The 23,197-nt window shown below is 41.1% G+C and overlaps 2 protein-coding genes and 1 long non-coding RNA gene across 4 annotated transcripts; 2 read left to right on the top strand and 1 right to left on the bottom strand.

The window, feature by feature from the left end:
• Positions 1–818: 818 nt before the first annotated feature.
• LOC117524544 (major facilitator superfamily domain-containing protein 9-like) lies at positions 819–14,647 on the bottom strand. The gene is made up of 6 exons (XM_034186347.1): positions 14,422–14,647; positions 7,397–7,484; positions 4,773–4,816; positions 2,695–2,824; positions 2,305–2,514; positions 819–2,225 (listed from the first exon to the last, which is right to left on the bottom strand). Exons 1-6 carry the CDS (start codon positions 14,509–14,511, stop codon positions 1,372–1,374), a joined length of 1,416 nt encoding a protein of 471 aa, XP_034042238.1. The 5' UTR covers positions 14,512–14,647; the 3' UTR covers positions 819–1,371.
• LOC117524545 lies at positions 2,423–20,695 on the top strand. Of its 2 annotated transcripts, none has more exons than XM_034186349.1 (3): positions 2,423–2,536; positions 18,363–18,709; positions 20,046–20,695. In XM_034186349.1, the coding sequence occupies exons 2-3, from the start codon at positions 18,389–18,391 to the stop codon at positions 20,448–20,450; spliced, it is 726 nt and encodes a 241-aa protein (XP_034042240.1). In that variant the 5' UTR covers positions 2,423–2,536; positions 18,363–18,388; the 3' UTR covers positions 20,451–20,695. The 2 variants fall into 2 exon arrangements, with proteins under 2 accessions (XP_034042240.1, XP_034042239.1); XM_034186348.1 differs by lacking the exon at positions 2,423–2,536 and adding an exon at positions 16,338–16,484 and having other exon boundaries at positions 20,046–20,670.
• Positions 6,419–21,910, top strand: LOC117524546. The gene is made up of 3 exons (XR_004564794.1): positions 6,419–6,805; positions 13,030–13,033; positions 21,899–21,910. It is a non-coding gene; the product is annotated as an uncharacterized LOC117524546 (long non-coding RNA).
• Positions 21,911–23,197: the final 1,287 nt, after the last annotated feature.

The following is a 23,197-nucleotide window of genomic DNA, read 5'->3' on the forward strand; positions in this document are numbered from 1 at the left end:
TGCAAATTCTCAGAGCACGTAAAAACACAAATGCTTCGCAAAGCTCCACAACAGAGGGGGAGTACTCACAACATAGACGTTATTGCCCAGAGGACTTTAAGTGACGGACTGTTCGGTGCATGTTTTTAGTCTGTCTGCTCAGTAGAGCTGACTGTTCAATGAGATTGATTTTACTCTTATGTTAGCCACCTTTTTAGGTCTAATGTATAGATTTGTGATGCATTCGACAGTAAATCAATTAAAGTCCTTCACATGTTTGCAAGATTTTTTTTATTTTGTGCCATCTGATATTTGATCTGATAGTGCCGTTTAATGCTGCGTTCACATGTCAGCATCAGAAAAACAATCATAGTGATCATTATAGCAGGAATTTCTGTCATCTGTAGCAGCAGACATGCGGCGTCATTTTTTTAACGCTAACAACATGGACAATAATTGGCTTAACTGAAAGATACAGTTTTAGTGTCATCTTAAAACCCTGGCTGCAATGGCAGCTTAAAAAGTTAACTTTTTGTGAGCTTATAAATTAAATCCTTTCTGTAATATCACACAAATTATTCACGTTTACCCATTTAAAACTATGTGACTGCATTTAAATAAACCATCTCTTGCTGTCCGTTTTTGCTCCTCGTTAATGATGACACCTGGTTTGTCCTTGTCACTGCGGGAAGTGGCAAAAGTTGAAACTTTTTAACTTTTGAAGGCAACTGCTGTTTATGCACGGCTGCTGTGTTCACCACAAGAGGACACAATTTTCTGTCAACCTCTCATTGAAAACCGTGAAACATCTGGTTTTCTGTCTGTCGCTTACAGTCGACGTGTGAATGCAGCATTAATTCGGATGTGTTGTGTGTGAACCTTATTGGCCTCCACAGAAAACAGATGCATGGACAGAACATATTAAGGTGACATGATACTGCTGAGACTTAAAATGTGGGAACAAAATAACTGCTACATATGAAGTGTCTTTTACTTCTGTGATGACTTTTATGGGCCACATTGACTGACAGGGTCTCATTCCACTTGGGTACCAGACACACACCCAAGACAACTGAAAAATGTCCCATTCTATGACTGTTATGTTCACTCAGACATCAGCACAGCAGGAACCAGACCGTACTCTGCAGCCCTCTCCTTGGCACATCAGGTAAATTTTGAATCCCTGATAAGGAAGACTGCAGCTCCAGTGGTGAAGAACCATTTTAACTGGTGCTTCAGCACACATACAGTTTTGCAGAGGTGTCACGTCAGAAAAGAGCCCGACTCTGCTGCTTTTTTTTTTTTTTGGTCGACCTTCACCGAGGACAAAAAAGAACACTTCTCCAAATGGTGGAACTGGACCATTATTTAAAGTGAGTCGCTGACTTGTTGTCAGAGTGTGGCTGTTTTCACCTTCCCTCGCCCATCCCACTTTGGGAGTCGAATGAGCAGTAAACACACAGCCGCAAGAGCCAGGACCACTCCGAGGCTCGGGGGTCCGCACGGGCTGAACTCCTGAGCCAGGCCAGAGAGGAGAGGTGCCACCACGCGACCCACAGCTGTAACCGATTGCCCGGCTCCGATTAGAGTCCCGCTAGCCTGGGCCCCGCCCCTCTGCAGCTCCAGGTCTGTGATACACGTCCGTCCGATGGTGGTGGAAATGGCAAAGAAGGTGGAGGTGAGCAGGACCTGCCACACACTGGGTGCAGTGGCGTAAAGGAAAATAAGGGAACATGTGAGCACCGTGGAGTGAAGCAGCAAAGCCGACATGTTATTGCCATAGAGTTTGGTGACTGGCCCCACAAGAAACCCTGCAAGGGCCCCTAAGGTGCTGCTGTAGCTGATCAGGTAGCCCGTCATCTTGGGCTTGAGTGAAAAACGCTCCTCCATAGCCAGGGAGAAGTTACTGTAGTAGAGCATGATGGCTATGGCCATCAGAAGACGCACTAACAACACGTCCCACATGTCTGAGGTAGCCACCATGTGGATCTTGGAAGCCACTGACGACAGCTGTCTCCAGGTGGTTTGGGGAATAGACAAGTCTCTCCACCTGAAACCACCTTGATCCTTCAGCGAAGCTTTTGCATCCACCTGTGCTGCGATGGCGGGGTGGCAGGCGTTTGCATGAGAACCATTGTGTGTAGATTTGTTATTAAAGTTGTTGTCGTGACAGACTGTACTCGTGCTCGAGTTAGCATCAGCACGGTGGATCACAATCTCGCTCCATGGAAGCATCCATACCAGCCCTGAAATGAACACACACCCACTATGTTACACAAATACTCAAAACATGTGCACGATTCCAAGTGTTTCCTTCAGACCCACCAGCATTAATGAGGAAGATGGCTGCGCAGGTGAAGGACGACGTGTAGAAGCCGCCTTCGTGCTCCGTGAGGTATCCGCCCACCACAGGGCCCAAGATGAAGCCAACGCTAGAGGCTGCATTAAAATGTCCCATCACCAGAGGGCGCTCTGATGGTGACACCAAGTCAGACAGCAGGGCTCTGCAGATGGAGAGGGAGTGCTTGAACAGCCCTGAGAGACAAAACAGCACAAGGTGAGGACCAGCAGCTGGCAGAAGGTGCATTCTTGCCCAAATATGTTGTTTACCAGGATTATTTATATTTTTTAAGATTATTATCATTCAGTTATGACAGCAGCTGAATGTTTTGGATCTAAATGCACATCAGTGTTTCGTCTTGAGGCCGAACTCACCCACAGGTATCCGTGCAAGAACAAACAAAGTGATGCTGGTGGACATGCCCAGCAGACCGTAGCCTAATGCGCTCAGTAGGAGACAAGTCAGCAACGAGTACTGCCGTCCCACCACGTCGCTCCAGCTGCCCTGCCAATCACAAACATAACAAATGACAACTATGCTGTGTTCTCCAAAAGTGATTTATAGCGCAGACTAAATGTGTCTAACTTTTCTTATCAATCAACTGGGCAAATGTGTTTTTAGATACCCCTAGGTGAATTATACATTTCAAATTCACAAATAAAATGAAAAAAAAAAGCCTCTTTGCAAAAACATTTTTAACAGTTATTCTTGATGTCAAAATGAAAACAAATAACTAGAACATGATATAAATTGGTGATTGTGTGTTGAGGCCCTCTGGTGGGCTGTGAGAGGTCATTAAAAGTAAATGAAAATGTCTCATTTCAAATTTTGTAACAAACTTTAAAATTACCCAAATACATTTTAATATGTAATCAGAAATAATAATTTTAAAAAACCATGGGATTTAAATGATAGTATATAGAGCTTTAAAACAGTTTTAAAATGATACCAAAATCAGCTCTGTAGCTGATATATCTTTGGCAATTTGGGCATTTAAAGTCTCGACGGAGTGCTAATTTGATGAAACTTGGAAAGAATGTATCTCACTAAATAAGAGGGCAAGAGCAAATATGAGAGTTCTGAGCTTTACTCCTGAATCCCAATCATACCAGAAAGACTGACAAAATTCTAAGAGATGATGGCAGATTTGTCGATGATTTGACACGGAATGACACAACTACAACTTGTAAGATTCCACTGACCTGCCTACCAAGCCTAGATACCAATTTACTCAGGTGTGCCAAACAGTATCCTTAAACAGAAAGACAACTAAATCCACCTCTTAAAAATCAACATTTTGGAACAACAGACATCAAATTGGCCCTTTTTGGACTTCAGGAGACTACGTGCTAACACCATGTGATTATTAGCATGAAAAACGGGGTAACTCGAAACACCAAAGAGCGTGGCAACAGGTATGAGAGTTGTATCAAGTGTTTGTGGCTACAGGTACGATGCGTTTCCATGCAGCGCCGCACACCAACACTCTGAACGACTATGGGACTGAACCCAGTAGCTCCATGCGGTGATTAAGAAAAAAAAAGAAGGTATTTTTGTGAAACTTGTCTCCATTTTGGTTTTTGGCAGAAATCTTGCATGATATGGCAGAAAATTTGTAAGATTTTCTATTGTAGCCCCAGAGAGTTAAAAACACCAACCCAATAAGGACGATAACCACGTGGCATTACTGGCTTAGTTGTAGTTACACTGTAATATGTTAATGCTATGGGTTTTGTCAAAGCTGTGTGTCGGGGCATCACTGTTCAGAAATATCTCGCACCAACACCAAAACCCTACATTTACAGTTGTCCAAATCTTTATTACATTCTCACGCTCTGACTCACACACAACTGCCTGACAAAATAATCAAATTACGAACAACAGAGTGTGCTGTTGTGGTCATAATCATCATAGCCAGCTGTTCACGTATGCTTATCAGGATCCACCCAGCCTGCACAGTGGAAAGTAACAAATCACTCCTTATCTCTATAATTGGTCGCATGACCTCTGAGAATTAAACCAATTTCAGGAGCCGTGGACAGCAGAGGAGAGACGCGGAAAGCCGAGAATCTCGCATCAGATACTGTGCTTTTGTATTACGGATTCTGAGTGATAACTATATGGACATCACTGTGTGAATCATCAGGGCCATTGTAAGGGGTTTGCCACAGATAAGACAAAAACGTCTTCATCCTCAGGTGGTCTAAAAAGAAAAACTTTCAACTGTTGTGTGCCAAACTTGCAGCACTTGTGATTGTGCATGTTGTTTAGAGCAGCGCATGTGTGTGAAAACATTGAGACTGAGCGTATTGTCTGACCACAGTCAGCCTAAAGTGCTTATTGTTTTGACAAAATTCCAGCGTTGACATGGAATGCAACGATTTTGTCCGCTATGTCAAACAGGCAACACTGAACAAGGTTAGAAACGGGAGGAAATGAAGGCATTACTTACAACTAGTGTGCTCGAGAACAGCTGTAAGACCCCATATGTGGACCCTGAAAGAGTTTCATATTATTGTTAATGTAAAAACACACGTGCAATACACATCATGTCCACTAGTCTAATATCTGACACATTAAAAGGTAATATTCATCCTTTAGAGTAGGTGGAAGTAAGACCTATACAGGCCCTGAGGTTCACTGGGCAGGAGTTTATCCCCAGTTACCACTGCATGAAGTGGATGAAAGTCTATGACTCCACCTGGATGGGACGTCAGTCCATCGCACGTTATTCCCCTAGCCTTGGCTGTCCCAATTTACAGACAGACTGGGACAGTGTAGACAAAGTGTCTTGCACAAACCAAAAACACAGACATAGAAGTGAACTCCAATCAATATACAATACCAGTCAACAATTTGGCCACACTTTCCCACTCAAGAGGTGAGACTGAGATGGTATGGACATGTGTAGAGGAGGGACCCAGGGTATATAGAGAGAAGGATGCTGAGGATGGAGGCCAAAGAAGAGGTTTATGGATGTGCTAAGGGAGGACATGCAGGTAGCTGGGGTGGCAGAGGACAGGGTAAGATGGAAACGACTAATCTGGTGTGGCAACCCCGAACGGGAGCAGCCAAAGTAAGAAGAAATAAGAATAAATGCCAATTATAAAAGTACACTATAACATCGTGCAAAAATCCCAAATTAAAGAGCTGATAAGAGGAAAAAAGGTGTAACTTAAACTGCAGAAATGTAGCAGTAGTTAGTCTCTGGCTGACACAGCAGCTTAGTACTTAGTATGGGAACCTCACACCAAGAAGGTCCAGGGATCGCTTCCCCCTGGTCCATTCTTTGTGGAGTTTGCATGTTCTCCCTGTTTTTGCGTGAGTTCACCTCCAGATGCTCCGGCTTCATCCCGCTTTCAGGTAAGTGGAATAGGTGACTCTAAACTGACTGTAGCTGTGAGTGGTACTGTGATAGACTGATGGCCTATCCAGTGTGTACCCCACCTCTCAACCAATGACCGCTGGGATAGGCTGTAGCCATCTCACCACTCTTACCTGGAATAATCAGGTCAGAGGAATGCTGGAGCTCTGACAGAGTGATCATCGGGTTCTTGGTCACCTCCCTGACTAAGGCCCTTCTACCCCGATCGCTCAGTTTAGATGGGCAGCCAGCTCTAGGAAGAGATCTGAACTTCTTCCATTTATGGATAATGGAGGCCACTGTGCTCATTGGGACCTTCAAAGCAGCAGAAATGTTTCTGTACCCTTCCCCAGATTTGTGCCTCGAGACAATCCTGTCTCCGAGGTCTACAGACAATTCCTTTGACTTAATGCTTGAACCTCCCATAGTATCTCCCGGAGTGCCTGATCATACACCTTCTCCAAGTCCACAAAACACATGTAGACCGCATGGACATACTCCCAGGCACCCTCCAGCTTCCTTGTGAGAGTGACAAGCTGGTCGGGTTGTTTCACAACCAGGACAGAACCCACATCATTTCTCTTTTATCAGAGGTTCGACTATGAGCCAAACCCTCCTTTCCAGCACCCTGGAGTAGACTTTACCAGGGAGGCTGAGTACTGTGATGCCCCTGTAATTGGCACACACACTCTCTCGCCCCCCTTTTTTTTTTTTTTTAAATATAGGGACCACCACCCCAGTTTGCTACTCCTTAGGCACTGTCCCAGACCTCAATGCAATTTTGAAGAGACGTCTCATCCAAGACAGTCCCTCCACACCCAGAGCCATCAGCATTTCTGGACTGATCTCATCAATCAACTGCAGAGTTATCTGACTACCTCAGTGACTTCCACCAGGGAAACTGATGATGATCCCCCATCAGCTTCCAGCTCTGCCCCTACTATAGAGGATGCTCTAGTCTGATGCAGGAGCTACTTAAAGTGTTCCTTCCAGCGTTGGATTACATCCTCAGTTGAGGTCAACAGAGTCGCATTCTTACTGTGGACAGCTTGGCTGGTTCCCCATTTTCCCCTCCTGAGGTGCCTCACGGTCCGCCAGAAACACCTTGGTGCCGACTGAAAGTACTTCTCTATGGTTACTCTGAACTCCTCCCACACCCGCTGCTTTGCCTCCCCACAGCAGAGGCTGCTACCTTTTGGGCCCGTCGGTAGCTTGCAACTGCCTACAGAGTCCTCCACAATAACATACCCCGGAAGGATGACTCCTTCAGTCGTACATCTACATATGATCATAGGTTTTGTTTTATTTTTTATAATAAATTTGCAAAAAATTCCAAAACTTTTTTCATGTTGTTCTGATGGGGTGTTGTGAATAGAATGTTGAGGAGAAAAAATTTATGTCCTCTGTTTTGGAATAAGGCTGTAACTCACTGGTGTCTAAAGTATTCCACTGACTGGAGTCAGTGGCTGCAACGAAAACCTGCACCCTCTGTTGGCCCTTTCTGGAATACTTCGGACACCACTGCTGTAACATAATAAAATGTGGAAAAGTGAAGAGCTGTGAATACTTTCCGGGTGCACCGTACACTATGGTTTACATCTTAATTGCAAACATCATCACAACTGTCGTATTTTTGATTATTTGCTTGTCTCTTCATTAACAACAGGGTGATGATGATGTATTTCTTACTGTCAGTGCAGCAGAATTCTTACCTACAATCCCAGCCGCAGTGCGACTGGCTCCTAAAGACTTCACATGGTGGCTCAGCAGAGGGATGATCATGCTCACCCCAAACAGGTCCTAAACACAACACAGAGGGTGAAATCAAAATCATGTGGATTAAACACATCTGGTTCACTCTTGCCACCAAGCCTACAAAATTTTATCATACAACCCCTGGCAAAAATTATGGAATCACCGGCCTCAGAGGATGTTCATTCAGTTGTTTAATTTTGTAGAAAAAAAGCAGATCACAGACATGACACAAAACTAAAGTCATTTCAAATGGCAACTTTCTGGCTTTAAGAAACACTATAAGAAATCAAGAAAAAAGATTGTGGCAGTCAGTAACGGTTACTTTTTTAAACCAAGCAGAGGAAAAAAATATGGAATCACTCAATTCTGAGGAAAAAATTATGGAATCACCCTGTAAATTTTCATCCCCCAAATTAACACCTGCATCAAATCAGATCTGCTCATTGACATTGACCCTATGCCATGACATTGACCCTATGTGCCTTTTTGCAAGGAATGTTTTTGCAGTTTTTGCTCTATGGCAAGATGCATTATCATCTTGAAAAATGATTTCATCATCCCCAAACATCCTTTCAATTGTCCAAAATATCAACATAAACTTGTGCATTTATTGATGATGTAATGACAGCCATCTCCCCAGTGCCTTTACCTGACATGCAGCCCCATATCATCAATGACTGTGGAAATTTACATGTTCTCTTCAGGCAGTCATCTTTATAAATCTCATTGGAAAGGCACCAAACAAAAGTTCCAGCATCATCACCTTGCCCAATGCAGATTCGAGATTCATCACTGAATATGACTTTCATCCAGTCATCCACAGTCCACAATTGCTTTTCCTTAGCCCATTGTAACCTTGTTTTTTTCTGTTTAGGTGTTAATGATGCCTTTCGTTTAGCTTTTCTGTATGTAAATCCCATTTCCTTTAGGCGGTTTCTTACAGTTCGGTCACAGACGTTGACTCCAGTCTCCTCCCATTCATTCCTCATTTGTTTTGTTGTGCATTTTTCGATTTTTGAGACATATTGCTTTAAGTTTTCTGTCTTGACGCTTTGATGTCTTCCTTGGTCTACCAGTATGTTTGCCTTTAACAACCTTCCCATGTTGTTTGTATTTGGTCCAGAGTTTAGACACAGCTGACTGTGAACAACCAACATCTTTTGCAACATTGCGTGATGATTTACTCTCTTTTAAGAGTTTGATAATCCTCTCCTTTGTTTCAATTGACATATCTCGTGTTGGAGCCATGATTCATGTCAGTCCACTTGGTGCAACAGCTCTCCAAGGTGTGTTCACTCCTTTTTAGATGCAGACTAACAAGCAGATCTGATATGATGCAGGTGTTAATTTGGGGGATGAAAATTTACAGGGTGATTCCATAAGTTTTTCCTCAGAATTGAGTGATTCCATATTTTTTTCCTCTGCTTGGTCTAAAAAAGTAACCGTTACTGACTGCCACAATCTTTTTTTCTTGATTTCTTATAGTGTTTCTTAAAGCCAGAAAGTTGCCATTTGAAATGACTTTAGTTTTGTGTCATGTCTGTGATCTGCTTTTTTTCTACAAAATTAAACAACTGAATGAACATCCTCCGAGGCCGGTGATTCCATAATTTTTGCCAGGGGTTGTAGCAGTAATCCAAAAAAAAAAGCAGAGCAAGTGCATTTAAGGTACGTTTAATTGCAGAGACTGCCTGCACAATTAAAGAGCGACAGTCTGCCGGCACTCGTCTAGTTTATCTGCATTGCTGAGATGAGTCAGCCGTACCAAAGTCCTGATTGAAGTCACACAGTTATCCACACTGTTCCAATCCTGCTTAATCAACTAACTGCGTAACTATTGGCAACGCCACATCTGACATGTCGCATGCAGCTTGTGTCCACTCCTGTCAAAATCCTGTGCTGGGTGGGTTTTTTACGTGCCTTTTTAATGTAGCAGGTCATCTGTGATGTGACTGCATACCAACCGTTTGAAAAACTAAAGCTTGACAAATATTTTGAATCAAATGCATTGTGCACAACAAACCAGAGAACTCCAAGAATGAAGCTCCACCATGTAATTAGGCTTAAGAAAATGCTGCTCCCATCTTCTAACAGATATTAGTGAAGCTGTGCTGCAGAGATCCTTTAACACACAAAGCCTTCAGCTAAACCCACAACACCCTGTTACACAGTGTCAAACTGATTAAAAAAAAAAAGGGCCAAGAAGATGCAGGGTTTTTTTTTTTTTGCATCCACTTACTCCATCAGGTGATTTCGCCGATTAACAGCACTTTAAATAGATGGGATGAATTTATCAATGAAGTCACTTGGTGAATACTCCAAAAATGTAATTGTACTTCCAGTACTGCACAAGGTATTAAGCATTTGATGTTTTTGAAATCTTTAAAACAAATAAAAGTTGTAAAATAGGTCATTTTTAAGAATAAAGTGCATAATTTTCTTAGGTGATAAAACTATACAATTACGTTTAGGTGTTTTTTTGTCACTTACATAAGACCATGGATATTGTTATGGTAACCCTAACAATGTATTGGTAGGTTATTATTACGACAGTGACAAGATATCCTAACCCTCACCCTCACCTTTATGGCCCACATAACCCAAACCTTACAGAGACACATGAACCCCAAGAATAACTGAAACAAGAAATGTTGGTTGATAGAACGGTTGTTAAGAAACAAAAAATATTCAGTCAGAGACTTGAACCCCTGTCTCTTGCATGACAGATGGGAACATGTAGCACTATACTAATGAGGAGCTAGCAACACACAGTCACAGAACATCAACAGCAGCTGCCATAACTCTAACCATGTTGTGTAAGAAAATATCAATCAATCAATCAATCAATTTTTTTATATAGCGCCAAATCACAACAAACAGTTGCCCCAAGGCGCTTTATATTGTAAGGCAAGGCCATACAATAATTATGTAAAACCCCAACGGTCAAAACGACCCCCTGTGAGCAAGCACTTGGCTACAGTGGGAAGGAAAAACTCCCTTTTAACAGGAAGAAACCTCCAGCAGAACCAGGCTCAGGGAGGGGCAGTCTTCTGCTGAGACTGGTTGGGGCTGAGGGAGAGAACCAGGAAAAAGACATGCTGTGGAGGGGAGCAGAGATCGATCACTAATGATTAAATGCAGAGTGGTGCAAACAGAGCAAAAAGAGAAAGAAACAGTGCATCATGGGAACCCCCCAGCAGTCTACGTCTATAGCAGCATAACTAAGGGATGGTTCAGGGTCACCTGATCCAGCCCTAACTATAAGCTTTAGCAAAAAGGAAAGTTTTAAGCCTAATCTTAAAAGTAGAGAGGGTGTCTGTCTCCCTGATCTGAATTGGGAGCTGGTTCCACAGGAGAGGAGCCTGAAAGCTGAAGGCTCTGCCTCCCATTCTACTCTTACAAACCCTAGGAACTACAAGTAAGCCTGCAGTCTGAGAGCGAAGCGCTCTATTGGGGTGATATGGTACTACGAGGTCCCTAAGATAAGATGGGACCTGATTATTCAAAACCTTATAAGTAAGAAGAAGAATTTTAAATTCTATTCTAGAATTAACAGGAAGCCAATGAAGAGAGGCCAATATGGGTGAGATATGCTCTCTCCTTCTAGTCCCCGTCAGTACTCTAGCTGCAGCATTTTGAATTAACTGAAGGCTTTTTAGGGAACTTTTAGGACAACCTGATAATAATGAATTACAATAGTCCAGCCTAGAGGAAATAAATGCATGAATTAGTTTTTCAGCATCACTCTGAGACAAGACCTTTCTGATTTTAGAGATATTGCGTAAATGCAAAAAAGCAGTCCTACATATTTGTTTAATATGCGCTTTGAATGACATATCCTGATCAAAAATGACTCCAAGATTTCTCACAGTATTACTAGAGGTCAGGGTAATGCCATCCAGAGTAAGGATCTGGTTAGACACCATGTTTCTAAGATTTGTGGGGCCAAGTACAATAACTTCAGTTTTATCTGAGTTTAAAAGCAGGAAATTAGAGGTCATCCATGTCTTTATGTCTGTAAGACAATCCTGCAGTTTAGCTAATTGGTGTGTGTCCTCTGGCTTCATGGATAGATAAAGCTGGGTATCATCTGCGTAACAATGAAAATTTAAGCAATACCGTCTAATAATACTGCCTAAGGGAAGCATGTATAAAGTGAATAAAATTGGTCCTAGCACAGAACCTTGTGGAACTCCATAATTAACTTTAGTCTGTGAAGAAGATTCCCCATTTACATGAACAAATTGTAATCTATTAGACAAATATGATTCAAACCACCGCAGCGCAGTGCCTTTAATACCTATGGCATGCTCTAATCTCTGTAATAAAATTTTATGGTCAACAGTATCAAAAGCAGCACTGAGGTCCAACAGAACAAGCACAGAGACGAGTCCACTGTCCGAGGCCATAAGAAGATCATTTGTAACCTTCACTAATGCTGTTTCTGTACTATGATGAATTCTAAAACCTGACTGAAACTCTTCAAATAGACCATTCCTCTGCAGATGATCAGTTAGCTGTTTTACAACTACCCTTTCAAGAATTTTTGAGAGAAAAGGAAGGTTGGAGATTGGCCTATAATTAGCTAAGATAGCTGGGTCAAGTGATGGCTTTTTAAGTAATGGTTTAATTACTGCCACCTTAAAAGCCTGTGGTACATAGCCAACTAACAAAGATAGATTGATCATATTTAAGATCGAAGCATTAAATAATGGTAGGGCTTCCTTGAGCAGCCTGGTAGGAATGGGGTCTAATAAACATGTTGATGGTTTGGATGAAGTAACTAATGAAAATAACTCAGACAGAACAATCGGAGAGAAAGAGTCTAACCAAATACCGGCATCACTGAAAGCAGCCAAAGATAACGATACGTCTTTGGGATGGTTATGAGTAATTTTTTCTCTAATAGTTAAAATTTTGTTAGCAAAGAAAGTCATGAAGTCATTACTAGTTAAAGTTAATGGAATACTCAGCTCAATAGAGCTCTGACTCTTTGTCAGCCTGGCTACAGTGCTGAAAAGAAACCTGGGGTTGTTCTTATTTTCTTCAATTAGTGATGAGTAGAAAGATGTCCTAGCTTTACGGAGGGCTTTTTTATAGAGCAACAGACTCTTTTTCCAGGCTAAATGAAGATCTTCTAAATTAGTGAGACGCCATTTCCTCTCCAACTTACGGGTTATCTGCTTTAAGCTACGAGTTTGTGAGTTATACCACGGAGTCAGGCACTTCTGATTTAAAGCTCTCTTTTTCAGAGGAGCTACAGCATCCAAAGTTGTCTTCAATGAGGATGTAAAACTATTGACGAGATACTCTATCTCCCTTACAGAGTTTAGGTAGCTACTCTGCACTGTGTTGGTATATGGCATTAGAGCCTTCATTTATTCAGAGTTTTAACAATTTTAATCATTGGCAACTATCTGCATTGTCATGTATTGGGCTGAACACATACAAAAATAAAATAAAAATTCCAGTATGTTTGTTTTGATTTGAAAATGAAGTTTGTAGCTTAATAACTGTGTAGTTTAATTCAATGGGAGCAAGAAAAAGCAATTTTTGTTTGGAAGAGGAATGTTTGGACATTTTACAGCAGGTGGGTTGATGATGTCCATCTCCCCTGAACATAAACACCTGATCATTAATGAAATCACCTGCTGAGGTGATTGGTAGCAAGGAAAACCTGCAGTGTCTCAGCTCTTCATGGCACATGACTGCCCACCCCTGGGTTAGACCTTACTTGTGTGAAGCACCTTAAGGCAAATTTGTTGTGATTTGGCGCTATATAAATGAAAGTAAATTGAAATTGAAACTACCGGTATATACAAAACAATAACTATGGCTGCAAGTAAACATTATTTCTATTATCAATTAATGTCTTCCTTTTGTCCAATTAATCATTTGTGATATGTCCTAAAATAATGAAAAAGTCAAAAATTTCCATAGTTCACAATAATGTATTTAACTGTCTTGTGTCTGACAATCACCCTGAAAACAAAAGATGTTAAAGTTATTGATTAGTTAGTTGTTGTTGTCCATTCAGCTGCTCCCATTTTTGCACAGGATCGCCACAGCAGAGACAGCCAGATCCGCATTCCCGCATTGGTATTTGGCACAAGTTTAACACCAGATGCCCTTCCTGACACAACTCCAGGGTAAACCTGGAGAAACACACACAGCTACTGGTGTTGCAAAGAGGTCTCCTATCCAAGTACTAACCAGGTTAATTTGACTGAGAAAAGCAAGAAATCTTCATAAGCAAAAACAAGACAAACAAACAAAAAAGATTAACTTTTTATTTTACCTGATAAATTGCTTACACGAAGATTAAATCGTCACAACAGATTATCAATTGCAACTGTTTTAGCGCCACATATAGTATACAATAACAATAATAATTTAAAAAAATCAACCCTAACATTATTAAACAGCCTTTTACACACACACACACACACACACACACACACACACACACACACACACACACACACACACACACACACACACACACACACACACACACACACACACACACACACACACACACACACACACACACACACACACAGAGCAGCGAATATTTTAGATTTGTTTACATGTCTCATTTCATTTTGAAAGTAAGGACTTGTGGACTTTTCGGAAAATAAATACATTATTCTCGTAAAGCACTTCCTTACCAATTTTTTAAAAGTGAAAACAGAAAGAAACTTGCGAAAAAGCCTTAAAAAACTGGGATAGTTTGGGAAGGCATTTGTGACCATTTAGCTTATTGTAAGTGAAGAAAAGTTTGATAACATTTTCTTTCTTTTTTGTAAAAGAAAAGTCTGTATGTTTCTAAAATAGTCTGTTGCGTGACATTTATAAAACATAAATATGGCATCTTGTTAATAAAGTTGGAGTTTCCATGGCAATAACCCGACACTGACCCTGAATTGTTCTGACTGAAGCTCAGCTCGCACTGTGAGCTTTTAAATGATTATGAACTCACCATGAAGCCCACCACATAGATACAATGAATAATCCATGTCCGCCTCCTGGTTTTTCTTTCAGTTAAAGAGCTACATGTCGCCTTGTTCATCCTCCCGTTGTGACAGTTCGGCTGCGGACGAAGCGGAAGTGTTCATCGGTGAAACAAAACCAGGGAGCCGACAGGTCCGGGTTGAGACCAACTCATCCGGTTTGAATGCCTGAAAGAAATAGCCTCGGTTTCTCCATTATAATGTTACAGGAGCGCGTTACAGAATGTTTACTTGGCGAAACACACAAACTGAACCGCAGCGAAATTTTCAATCGTTGATTTACCGATTTGTGCAGTCCGGTCTCCCCCGAGGACACGCTGGGAGTTGGTATCGTCCAGTGCGGTTGTTTTGGTTTGTTTTTCTTCATTAATTGTTATGGAGGATTGGAAATCAACATTAAGGTTTATACTGCCATCTAATGTCTAGGAGTGCTGGTGACTGGTGACGGTTCATCCCCGCCAGCTTGTGTTGCAATAACTCAAAAATAAATAATTAAAATCGCCCATTTTATCATACCTACCTTCAGAATCATACCTTCAGCATGGTCAATAGATACCCGGTGGGTATTAGGACCATCTGAGGTTAAGGTAGGAGGGCTTGATGTAGATTTCTGTATATATATATGGTATTGTGTGGTCTGAAAAAATTTAGAAGGGGTAGTTGTAGTAAATGTCTTGATTTTTGAGTTCAGCGTGTAGTCTTGACTTGAAGGTGTTGATGTTTTCAGCTGTTACTGTGTTGCAAGATGTGTAACAGATGGGGATGACTTGGGTGGCAAAGAAGTGCTTTCGTGGACCTGTTTCTGGTTGTACCTGTAACTTGTAGGGGTGACCTCGTGTTGCTGTTGCCAGGCTGGTTTCGAAAAGCACCTTGACACCACACACCGAGCAGTCTGTGACGGTGGTCATGTCGTCAATGCCTCTGATGACCTTGAAGCAGTGCAGAAGGTCTGCTCTCTGACGTCTATACAGTAGCATTGGTAGATTGAGGTGCTTCAGGTGATCCTCATAACTGAGGTGCCGAATCTCTTGTACCAGCTTCGTTGCCCGTCGTTGGATGCGCTCGATCTTATCCATGTCCTTCTTGTAGCATATCTTGCAATACTAAAAGAACACATAAATGAGTATGAAGTCATTTGATGGTGATTAACTTTGATGAACCGCATCAATAAAAAGGCAACTTTGTTTATCCTATGTAATATATACCATAGCCATGTCTGCCACCTGCTGGTGGCAGAGTGAGTGTCAGGTAACAATTTTGCAACCATGTGGAAAAACATGTTGCCCAGTGCAAGGCAGGACAAAATATACAACAACATGGAAAAGTGAAAACATAATTAAGCAAGTGATAGAATGTCTGGCTGGGCATGATACTAAAAACATGTTCATTCATACTAGAAGTTACCTCATGGCGCAGTCGAAACAGGGCATTCCAAAACTTTTGCTACACCCAGGTTTCAGAGCATTGTTCTGAGGTCCATGTGAAAATAAAGACATGTGCTGTGCTGCCACCTGCTGGACAACTCAGGAATGAGCATCCATATCACTATGAATTTCACAGTCAGGGTTTGTTGATGTAAGGCACCAGTTCACACATGTGAATGAGTTTGACCGTCTATATGTGCACCTCCGATATATTGGCAACCTGTCCAAGATGTACCCCCCCCCCCCCCCCCCCCCCCCCACACACACACACACACACACACACGCCCAGTGAATGCTGGGACCCCTGTGACCCCTATGAATGGACTGAAGTTTAGGGTGTAGTAAGATGGCTCGACTGGCTTGAATGTGTCATTCACCCTCCAAACCAGTCGATGGCGGTAGTGCACCGTTATGTTGTTGGCCAAAGAGGCACATAACATAAAAATGAAAGAAGACACGTACGTGTCGGGTACCTACGCAGAAGCATAAAAGCGGTTGCAACACGTTGTAAAGTTGAAACTTGTAAACTTAAAACATGTAAACGTCTCATCAGCGGTGGTATTACAGAACGAATTATTGTGTGGACTGTGCGGTGTTTACGTCAGCAGGTACGTTTTTGAGATTAAGGTGCTGCAACTGCGATGCTAAGTAGCTAGTCTGCTAAGTGACGGAGAGCGCTGGAAGGTAGAACGGAGACGTTAGCATGAATGCTAACAGCAGCAGACTTGACAGATCAGGTGCTGAAATAAAAAATCATTCATGGTTACTTTTTACACCTGCCTCCAACTGACAGAAAGGGTTTTAAAGTTGGTTTATATTTTATTTCCGGGTAAATTAATTCCAATCTTTTAATCAATACTTTTAAAATAATAATAATAATAAAATATACGCCTTCCAGTGATTTAAATGAAAAATTTGCTGTTTCCTCCTGTTTATGCAGACTTTCTCCCTTCCCCAATTTTTTAATTTTAATTTTTTTTTTTTTTCACTAATGCATTTTTCAGCCAGCAGTTCAGTCGTTCAGGGTCCCACAATGTATGTCAACAAACTTAACAAATACTGTAGAGAAATGTTTTTATCACATATGAACTGTTTTGTGTTCATGAATTTTATATCTTATGATATATGATATATTTCATGTTAAAACACCTTAACTATACATGTCTTTTCCACTCTGATGAGATTGATTTTCACACATCTGTTCAAGTGAATGCAGGCTGAGTCCGGAATTATGCCACATGTACAAGGAATTTTAGATTTCTGAAATCGGGAATTAATAAAGATGATTAGCAGAATCTCTAGAGATCATGGCATATCTGAAATGGCAAAAAAAAAAAGAAGAAAGAAAGATGCTTTTGTCATGTACCCCACTGTTTGTGTTGTAACCAGAAATGGCTATCTCTTGCAATTAATTTGTTGCACACACATAACTCAGAAGTAAATGGATACAGACAATACGATGAGATGACTGGCAATTTTGAATGTTACAGAAGGCAACACTTTTGTCTGCAGTTGGCACTTCAACCTAGATGACTACAGCTATAGCATTGCAACTGCTATTTTAATAACAGTCACTGTTGTAGTAATTGTGGATGTGCATGCTGTAGAATTGCAACCAGGACAAATGCTGATTACTACTATTAATATTCCTCCCTACTTCCAAATGTGACTGCAATCTATGATGTCTCATCTGCTAAGCCTCTCTGCAAATTACTTTGTCTTACATGGGATAGGGGTATGATAAAGGTTAGTGAATCATTTTTCTGAAATGCATAAATGTTTGGAAATTTGGAAAAGGTTTACTCTTTCAGATCAAGGCGTTGTGCCGTTCCAAAAGTCTTGTGCAGCAGCAGAATTTTGATATGTTCAGGTCCCACTTCAGAATATTTCCGATCCACATACTTAATGTTGCTTCTTCAGCCAGTGATGGTTAACACTGAGTCACAGCTGCGTGTCAGACTCACTCCCAGCTCCGGGTGAGTTAGATTTTACCATAGATATCCTTTGAGGTGATGAATGTGGCTGTGCAGTCTTTATGATTTTGCCTGTGCTGAACTTTGGGAGGGTTGAAAAAGAGGTCAGAAAAAAACTACACCCGTAGTTGCGTTTTCCTCAAGTTCAACGTTTGTGTTTTCGGTCAAACTGTGGCATGTCAGAAGAAATGGAAAAGTCAGAAATTAGACTGGTTCATCAATGTTTGTTCATTTACTGTAAACCATATCATCATCATCATCATCACAGTATTGAACTGTGATATCGCACACTACAAATATTACTCATATCATGCAGATGTATGTAATTTGTAATTTCATCAAATCACAGTGTTATGCAAAAGTATAAATAAAAAGTTCTGTTTCAGTCATTTGTGTTAAAATTGGTTAATTATTGCAATGAAATGAATGCATTTAATAATCTGGATGAGACTCTTCCTTGGCAGAGGTAACTGGTGTTATTTTGTCTCTCCTGGCTGGTTTGTGGCTTCGTAGGTGATTTCAAACAGCAAAGGCTACAGATGGAGGAGCGTCTCGCTAATGAAGTGAGAAAGTACAAGAATTTATATGATCCCTCTCACCACTACTATAAAAACACACAAATCTGCACCAGTTCTTGGATAGAGATCGGGAGAAAGCTGAACGAGGATCCGGGAAAATGCAAGGACAAGTGGAAAACCATGCGTGACAGATACGTGCGGATCAAAAGGAAGATTAAGCTCAAAAGTGGGGATTCTGAAGCTCACTTTTCAGTGCCGGCGCACTACACCAAGCTGTCCTGGCTTGAAGGATACGTTTCTCATAGAGAAAAGCAGATCAATTTCAGCATTAATGAAGCTGAGGTAAGACAATGTTTGCATTCTTTCACAAAATATTAAAGCAATGAATTGACTGTGGCTGATCAAAACAGAGAGGTCTCCAACATTAAGAAAGAATATTACATTAAATTTGAACTTGGAATGCGTTCACTAATAATGTAAGCAAAACCAAAACCTGTTCCCCCGGTTCCCATGGTGTCCAATCTACGGTATGTTGTCATATCACGTTATCAACTTGTCACTTGCAAACAGGAGGGTCTTTACCTACATCACTCAGATGAACTCATTTTACTCCACTCGCCAAGAATGTCTATGAAAACTATGCATCACTCCACCTACTTCAGTTTCTGTATACATGTAAACACAGTCTACTTATACCACCTGTGGAGGGAAAAAAAATAGAAAAATTGGTGGGTAGAGACTGTTCATTTATGCATGACTCTTACAAGCACAATTCCTCCAAAACTGGTTAATGGAATTCAGTGAAACGTCATGCAGTAGTAGCATGTCACATAAAGATGTGCATGAAGGAAAGTTACATTGAAATGGCTGTATTGTTTGTTATTGAACCTGTTATTGAACTGAAAAGCTGTTCCAAATTGCTCCTAGCTATGTCCAACAGTGCATTTCTTTGATGTCTACTATATTAAAGCTATAGGGCCTTTCAAATTTCACAAAACTGAGAAAGTTTAGTTTCAACCAAAATCTGAGCATTCTAATTAATGTAGGTTTATTTTTGTAATATGTTGCCAAATTACAGATCATTTTAATGAAGACATATTTATCTGGGGTGAAATTCCATAGTGAATATGGTCTTTTCCTTCACAACCAGCATGCAGATTAACTACAGGAGGAAGCACGTGTGCGCATGTGTGATGTTTTGAGATTACTTGTAACCTATCTACATTAACATCCATAAGTTTTCTTGTAATCCACTTCCAAATCTACCAAATGTTGGTCATAGCATCTGATCTATTGAATTTCTCCCCCTCAGGCGTTGAAATTCTAAATTGTTTCCAGACAGCATGATTTTTGATTATATTGGCAATATCATATTATGAATCCTTTATCTAAATGCTAAGGAATAAAATTATAGTGGTGCCAAAGAAAATTCTTCTTAAGACTTAAATCTTAAAAAGCCCAGTGGCACAATACCTATTAATGCGTGCATCATACTTTCCAGTAGCCCTGATATTCCTAACAATGTTTAATGATGTTTTATTTTGTGTAGTTATGTCAACACGAACTTGCATTAATAATAAAGATATTGTCAGTAATAAACATGTTGACAGATGCTTTCTTCTTTAGTAATTGCTAAAGTGTTTGATTGCATGTGACCATGTGTTTGGTGTCATTTAAGGCAGGTTCACCATTAGCTCTGCAGCGAAGTGCTTCAGCCCACATGCTCGTCTCAGACTCCACGGCTTCTCATGGGATGAGCAGTGACGATGAAGCTCCACCCACTGAGGTGTCCTCAGTGAGCACACCATTTTGCCAGCCCACTAATAAAAGGAGGAAAGTCACTGCGGGACACATACGAGTTGAGGACTTACTAGAGAGTATAGCTACTTTTCGTCAGGAGAACATGGCAAGATGTGAAGAACTCATTTCACAACTAAACGCTGCTGCAGTCACTCGGGACTATGATGAATACTCCACCTTTGCACGAGCTGTCGCCGACTCGCTCCGTAAACTCCCCCCGGAGCGGGTGGAAGCGACGAAATTTAAACTGTTTGCAGTGCTTGCAGAAGCACATTTGCCATAGCGACTTCATTTTTTTGTGTGTGTGTGTGCGCGTGCTGTTTTTGAGTATTTAAGTATTAAGTGTGGTTGATTATATTTTTTTCATTTTCAAGTGTTTTAAAATATATATTTTGCATTACTTGATACAGGGCTGAAATTTGCTGTTAATTTATACATTAATAATCAGTTGCACTGTTGTTGCTTTTTAAAAATTAATCATTTTGCATATATATCTGGAAAATGTAAAAAAAAAAAAAAAAAAAAAAAGTGTAAGACGCCAAACCCCCCCCCCCCCCCCCCCCCCCAAAAAAAGTTTGATTTTCAAGTTAACTTTTTTGTTCCCTTGTCCTGTTCACATTATTGGACTCATAGAAAACATTAAATTGCACTTGAATGCCCCCTCAAATCATAATTTCTAGTCAGAACAAGTTCCCAACTTGGTTGCAGTAATATTTTATTTATATAGCACTTTAAGTAAAACAAAAAATGACTAAGTACTCAACATAATAAAACATCAGGACAGTAATAAAACAGAACCCTATATCCATAAGAATGTTAGCTATCAAGTGCAAATAAAACTAACTAGCAGATATACTAAAACAAACTTAAAATTAATCATAGTAGAAAATAAACAGGTTTTAAGATTAGACTTAAAAGACTCCATGACTGTACAGTCTCACTAAGAGATGCTACATGAACAGAACAGCAGTGTGCTTGTAACGGAACCCTAAAGGCCCCGTCACACATAGCAAGAATGTGGAGGAACCATTCCGACACGGCAAATATTGCCATAATCTGACGCAGTTGGGAGGAAAAGAGGCGTGATCAGCCGTGGCCCGAATGCATCCAGACTGCACCGTGCACACCTGCAGGATGCAGCCCAAACATATTTCAGACAACAGTCAGTTGAGACAGACTGCTGTCAGACAGCACCGACATTGGAGCTATCAGTCACCCACTCACTCACCCACGCAATCAAATCTCTGCTTGTTCTCACATTCCAGCGCGAATCTGACCCCTCATCAGTGTGTGTCTCACAGGACAGAGTGTGTGCGTGTACGTGCGTAGAACAGGTGAGCCGAGTGATGAGTTGGTGTCCACTCAGCTGCGCATGTGTGTTCACAATGGTTGAACGAGCTGTGTGTGTGTAGAACAGGTGATCAAGCAGTGTGCGAGTGTGTGGCCGAAATGTTCGCTCACAACTGTCAGAACGTTTTGGAACTGAAATCCGACACCTTTCGGATGTGCGCCAATTCATAAGTCTGACGCCACTGCGTGATTCCGGTTACGTGTGACAGTGGTATAAGGTACGCTTTCATTGAACTTTCAGCCTCAGTCATAAATGACATTTAATTCTTTGTTTTTGCAGTTTTTGTTAGACATTACTTGTGTACATAATTTTAGCTGGTATGATACACTTATGTAGTCTGTGTACACTTGATAGAGAACAATACCATGTACCGAGTCGAGCTGCTGCTCCTCCACGTCGAAAGGAGCCAGCTGAGGTGGCTCGGACATCTTTTCCGGATGCCCCCTGGACGCCTCGCTGGAGAGGTGTTCCGGGCACATCCCATCGGGAGGAGACCCCGGGGAAGACCCAGGACATGCTGGAGGGACTACGTCTCTCGGCTGGTTTGGGAACGCCTCGGGGTTCCCCCGGAGGAGCTTGGGGAGGCGTGTGTGGATCGGGAGGTCTGGGTGGCTTTGCTTGAGCTGCTGCCCCCACGACCCAACTCTGGATAAAGGGGAAGAAAATGGAAGGATGGACCATGTACCGTTCAGTTCATAGCATAGTACTTTTCATCTGCCATTTTTTATTTAGCTGTGTGACACCAAATCATAATTCTGACTTCACGTGTGAAGTATCTTCCAACTAATGGGTGACGGCAGCATTGACCATATTAAAATTTTGTGAGCAGTCTCGTGCCAAGTTTTGACAAAGTTGTTGAAAATTGCAAATTGATGAAAATGAAAGTGCGGATCTTGACGGGACACTTACAGTAGAGTGCTACATAAATTTAAACCACATTTTTCCTGAACATTAAAAGTGCATACTTTAGTTATTTTCTGATTTCTTACAGCTGACGGCATTATTAAAATTTCTGTAAGGACTACTTATTGACATCTTCGGTAAATAAACTGGAACTGTCTTCTCACACGGGTACAGCATTGATATATTTGGGGGGGGGGGTGCCCTTGGCGAGCTGCCTATATTTCTTCAGATGTACCGCTAATGTAGGGTTGATTATGAAGTAGGTTGCTCGTAGTTTTCTTGCTATTTTAAGTGTACAGTGGGTTTTGTGACTCCCGTGTTGGTTTCCCGTTTGACCGTCATTCATTCCTAAAGTAATGTTTCAAAAAACACGTATTCTTACAAAGCAGTCATCAGTGGCCAGTGGAGCACTCAGAGGTTTGATTTAATTTGACTGAAGTTGTAAAAAAAAAAAAAACTTTTAAGCCTCTTTAAATCTCCTTGCAAAGTACTTTAAACTTATCTTTCCTTGGTATTTGAGTGTTTAAAATCATATTTTTTTCTGATCCTAAATTTAGCCAGATTAAATCTCATGTTCAATCATTTTACTAATGGTTTAGAGGTCTTTAGCACAAATCTTAATTCACACGTGAATAATTAAAAGCAAAACCAGTTTGTCTGGTAAAGCAAAAAGTAGCACCTGTTAACTCTGATAAAGGATCAAATGTTCAGATTTGAGGAGGCAAAACTTTCACACAAGCTAGTTTGCCAGATTTTCCTGTGCACTTGTCCTCCGC

The sequence above is a fragment of the Thalassophryne amazonica genome, chromosome 14 (assembly GCF_902500255.1).
Source record: "Thalassophryne amazonica chromosome 14, fThaAma1.1, whole genome shotgun sequence".
NCBI lineage: Eukaryota > Metazoa > Chordata > Actinopteri > Batrachoidiformes > Batrachoididae > Thalassophryne > Thalassophryne amazonica.